The 5114-nt window shown below is 34.5% G+C and overlaps 1 protein-coding gene across 1 annotated transcript; it reads left to right on the top strand.

The window, feature by feature from the left end:
- Nucleotides 1–1642: 1642 nt before the first annotated feature.
- LOC7471897 (uncharacterized) lies at nt 1643–3509 on the top strand. Its single transcript, XM_002317333.4, has one exon. The coding sequence runs from the start codon at nt 1732–1734 to the stop codon at nt 3184–3186; it is 1455 nt and encodes a 484-aa protein (XP_002317369.4). The 5' UTR covers nt 1643–1731; the 3' UTR covers nt 3187–3509.
- The last annotated feature ends 1605 nt before the right edge of the window (nt 3510–5114 follow it).

Raw genomic sequence — 5114 nt, 5'->3', positions numbered from 1 at the left:
CATAAAGTCCAATTCCCAATCAACTTAATGTTGAAGGATGAAGTTGAGAAAATAATAAATTAGAAAAATAATTCGAGTCAAAATAGGTAACTCGTAAAATTTGCAAACCAGTCATGAGATTGAAATAACTTTATATAAAAAAATCAAAATAAATTATGAAATTCAATACCTAATAAACTTAATATAGAGGATAAAATTAAAAGAAATTTAAGGATTAAAGTGAAAAAAATCTTGATATTTTACTGTTCATTATTATAGTGAAAAACCAAGTCCTTCTAGGTAGAGGTTAATAATAATAATAATAATAATAATATGATAAATGTGGTCATTTTAATCTAAAAAGAAAAAAAATATTATACTCCAAAAAAAAAAATAACAAGAAAAAAAATAAGTAAGAAAGGGATCATGGACAATGATGGATACGAGAGACAAACTGAAAGGTATGCGTTAAAGAATGAAAGAAAATAATTCTGTCCTACTTACAAATAAAATTAAACATCTTATTTTATTCAAATTCAATATATTCTACCGATTTCTCAAACCAAAGAAAGCCCTTCAACTTCAAAAAAAAAAATAAAAAATAATAATAATAAAAAAAATTCAATGCTCATAAGTTTCATTTACAATACCTCAGATTTCTCATACGTGATGTGATTTTTCAATTAAAATGAAAAATCACATATGATAAATGACAACGCAAAACCAAGCAAGACATCATCAAATTCAATTCCAATAACAATGAGATAGTTATTAGTATGTACGAATTAAATCCTCCCTCTTAGATCAATACTCTCAAACATTAAAAAAATATATAAATTAATTGATTAAACAACTGATTAAATTAAAAAAGGAAACACCAATGTTGATTCATGAGTACTCTTTTACAGATAAAGAAGAGAAGGAGATTCTTTTATTTATTTATTTTTTTGTTATAAAAGAGCTGAATTTGTAAAGGTCTGTTTGAGATTGTGATAGCGATGACAGTTCAAAGTGTTTTTCATTTAGAAATACATTAAAATGAAATTTTTTTATTTTTTAAAAATTATTTTTTACATCAGCACATCAAAATAATCTGAAAATATTAAAAAAATTTATTTTAAGTAAAAAAAAATTTCAAAATTTTTGAGAATGGGTGCAAACCGAATTCCCAAACACATTGTAAGAGGAAGAGTTGAAAACAAATATGCAACAATATTTTTTATTTTTTTTGTTACTGATTGGCCTATTTTTGAGAGCTAGACGAAAAGGAAATATTGTTTTAAATAAAAAATGGCCTGAAAATTCTTCTGTACGTATTTCTTGGTGAATACTATGATTTATGCAACATATATTTTTTTTCTATTGTTTTAAATATTTAGCCTGTTTCATTTAGATCCAATTGTAATCAAATATGAGAGAAGATATTATGTTTATGCCATTTATGATCTCAAACTAATCAACACCAAGCTTGTGTAAACGTAGTAGCTACAATTTCCATGAAAAAAAGAGACTTCGAGCACTAAAAATTTTCGAGGTGGCGAAGAGTTGACAAAATCTCTAGGAGGCCATGTGCAGCTACATAAAATTGCACAAGCTCGAGGAGATCCGGTATCAATGGTGGCGAGCATTAAATATCAGGTACACGACCCCTATATTCGAGCCTTGGTACTTTATAAATACAAAGCTTTCATTTTAATACTTTCTCGTAAAAATAAAATAAAAATCAAGTATCCTTTGAGACTTCTCCTGGAAATGGGGTTGAAAAACCAAGCTTGCAAGAGCTCTTCATCTTCCAATCTCTTTTTTGTTAGATATTCATCCATTCTCACTTTAGCCTTTCTCTTTAGCTCGTGTTTTCTTTGCATTTCTATGCTTAGATACTTACAAGAACCATCAGTTTTGGCAGAGAAAGACTCATTTAATGGCGACCTCAGAGATGTTAAATTTGCTTGGAACAAGCTTTGCTTTGGACCGACTTTTGAGAAGCTCAAACTTGCAGTTTTCTCCAAGACATGGCCAATTGGTGCCGGCCCTGGTGGTATGGAACGCCATGCTTCCACTCTATACCATGCTCTTGCTGCCAGGGGTCATGAGATTCATGTTTTTACTGCTCCATCAGATAGGAAGCCTCACCTTGATGATATACACGAAGGTAATCTTCATGTTTACTTCGCTGCCAATGATCATGGTTCAGTCAATTGCTCTTTGGCATTTGAGATATTCAACAAAATAAATGCAAATGGGGAATTTGATTACGTGCATACTGAGAGTGTTTCCTTGCCACATTGGAGGGCTAAACTGGTGCCTAATGTGGCTGTAACATGGCATGGGATTTGGTACGAAATTATGCACTCAAAATTATTTGAAGAGCTATTTACAAATCCAGATGGGGCTTTGCCGGGCCCCATGACAGAGCTTCAAGAAGCAATGCCACGGCTTATTGATGAGATCAGATTCTTCTCAAGCTACAAACAACATGTCTGTATAAGCCATAGTGCTGGTGAGGTATTAGTCAGGGTCTACCAGCTGCCCTTCAGAAATGTTCATGTCATACTAAATGGGGTGGACAATACCAAATTTGTGCACGACCCTGATGCTGGTGCAAGGTTTAGAAGAAAACACGGCGTCCCTGACAATGGGAGCCTTGTGATGGGAGTTGCGGGGCGGCTGGTTAGGGACAAAGGGCATCCACTTCTGCACGAGGCCTTCTCATTGATCATCAAACGCCATCCTGGTGTGTTTCTTCTTGTGGCAGGATCAGGCCCATGGGGGAAAAGGTATGCTGAGTTAGGCCCTAATGTCAAGATCTTAGGTGCCATGGATTCCTCTCAACTGTCTGAATTCTACAACGCGATTGATGTGTTTGTCAATCCTACATTAAGACCTCAAGGGCTTGATCTTACACTAATCGAAGCAATGCATTGTGGGAAGCCAGTTTTGACCCCCAATTATCCAAGCATAATTGGTACAGTGGTGGTGAAGGAAGAATTCGGGTACACATTTTCGCCCAATGTGAAATCCTTTGTTGAGGCCTTGGAGTTGACAATAAGAGATGGACCTAAAGTATGGCGGAACAAAGGCATGGCCTGCAAGGAGTACGCTCTCTCCATGTTCACTGCGACTAAAATGGCCTCAGCCTATGAGAGGTTCTTCCTCTGCATGAAAAACTCCAGATATTGCCAGTATCCTCTGTCCACAGATTGTTAAATTTTCTTTTCTTGAAAACTACAAGTCATATTGGCAATAAATATACTCAACCTTTCAGGATATAAAGGTGGTAATGGAATGTGTCTTAGCTTTTGGTTTTATAGCGCACAGATGTCTGCTTGTGTTTGATGAACCTAACAGTTCATGTTTGGGCTGTTCTGTAACATTGGTTGGACTACTGGTTTCGAAATGGTTATAAGATGACAGTCATTGTTTCTGTGGTAAAGCAATCTGCCTAGAGAAGCAGAGTTGCTGCTCTGTGCCAGCTGCTGCAGAGTTTGTAATATATTTTTTACAAATCAAGAACAATTAAAAATTAAATATATATGGAATCCTTTTCTTGTTTTTTATTCGTCATTATTGTAAAATTTTTACTATTGATTTCAATTAATAAATTATCCTATAAATATTTAATATTTGGGTTGAATATGTATTTTTTGATTTGATGGCTGTAATATAAATGAGTTTGAGTAATAAGAAAATGATTCAAACTGTGATTGGTTATGTACGAAGTTTTCCTACACCAGCCCATAGTTATTAAACCCGGACCGGCCCGGTGGGTCGACCCGGGACCCGGTCGACCCGGTGGCTGGACCGGTCCGGGTTTGTCAAAAGACCGGACGGTGCAACGACCCGGCAAAACCCGCTCGACCCGGTGGGTCAACCCATGACCCGGGTGACCCTGGCAAACCCAGGCGAGACCCGGGTGACTCTCCATGGGAGATTTAAGATTTTATTTCTGTCTGGATCTATGGAGGTTGAAAAATTAACAGTGATTTGGTTGTGAGCGATGGCTTAAGCTTCAGATCCGTGTCTTCGAGAAGGAAGAGAGGGCTTTGGAGCGCAGATCTAGCATGAATCAAAAAAGAGAAAAAATCTCAAACAACAAAAAATCGAAAGAAAGAGCATGAGGAAGAGAGGGGAAAGATTTACCTAGAGATTGAAAACTTGTTGATGTCTCTTTCGCTGTTAGAATTTGAGCCCAAGGCGTAAAAGAGGAGAGGCAACGAAGAGGAAGGGTGCAGACAGCAATATATATATTTTTTGTTTTACGTTAAGAGTGATTCGGAAAATACTTTACGCTCTCTTCTCAGCATCAAATATTTTCAACCCTTCTTTGTTGAAAACGGGTTAACTAAAAATATTATACTTTTAACTTAATTTTTTTTAAATAAACATAGTAAAATATTTTTAAAACTTTATTTCGCACTTAGAGTTTTTGTCATGCGAGATAAATTTTATTTTATAAAAATTAATTAATAAGTATATTTTATTTATTTTTGAGATTTTTTATTAAATATAAATCTTGAACTATTAATCTACTGACCTTTAAATTTTGACTGATTTTATTTCGTTCCATGTATTTTTCTCTCGCTCTCAAATATATATAAAAAAACCATGTTCACTTCTTTTTCTTTTATTCTTCTCAAATTTACTATTACAAGGAAATTGTTTTATTATAAAACATAACCGAATTAGAAGCATATATTTTCTAGTTAAATACTATTAAGAAAATCTCTTCCTTATTTTAATATTTTTTTATGAAATATTAAAACTTTAAATATATTTTTTAAAATTTTTCTGGGTTGATCCGGATTGACCCGAGTTGACCCGGGTTGACCCATAAAACTCGAGACCCGCCTCCTTGACCGGGTCAACACCCGGGTCGGGTTTAATAACCATGCACCAGCCTGTCCTTGTCAACGTGGTGTGCCTAAAATTTAAATTGTGCGTCCATCCCTAGTTCTTAGACCAATATCATAGGAAGTTATAATTCTGATTTCTACCAGGTCTATTATATTACATCTAATCATATTTGAGGGTTATAAGGAGGATAGGTAGAAGTGTTTTCTCTGAAAGCAAATTTATTAATCATTGGAGTCGGTTCTTGCTTAAATTTTATTTTTTTGGCAAATTAAATAATTTGT

This window comes from Populus trichocarpa, chromosome 11, assembly GCF_000002775.5.
Source record: "Populus trichocarpa isolate Nisqually-1 chromosome 11, P.trichocarpa_v4.1, whole genome shotgun sequence".
Lineage (NCBI taxonomy): Eukaryota > Viridiplantae > Streptophyta > Magnoliopsida > Malpighiales > Salicaceae > Populus > Populus trichocarpa.
Note: the sequence above shows the minus strand (reverse complement) of the source record. Positions and strands in the feature narration are given on the sequence as shown.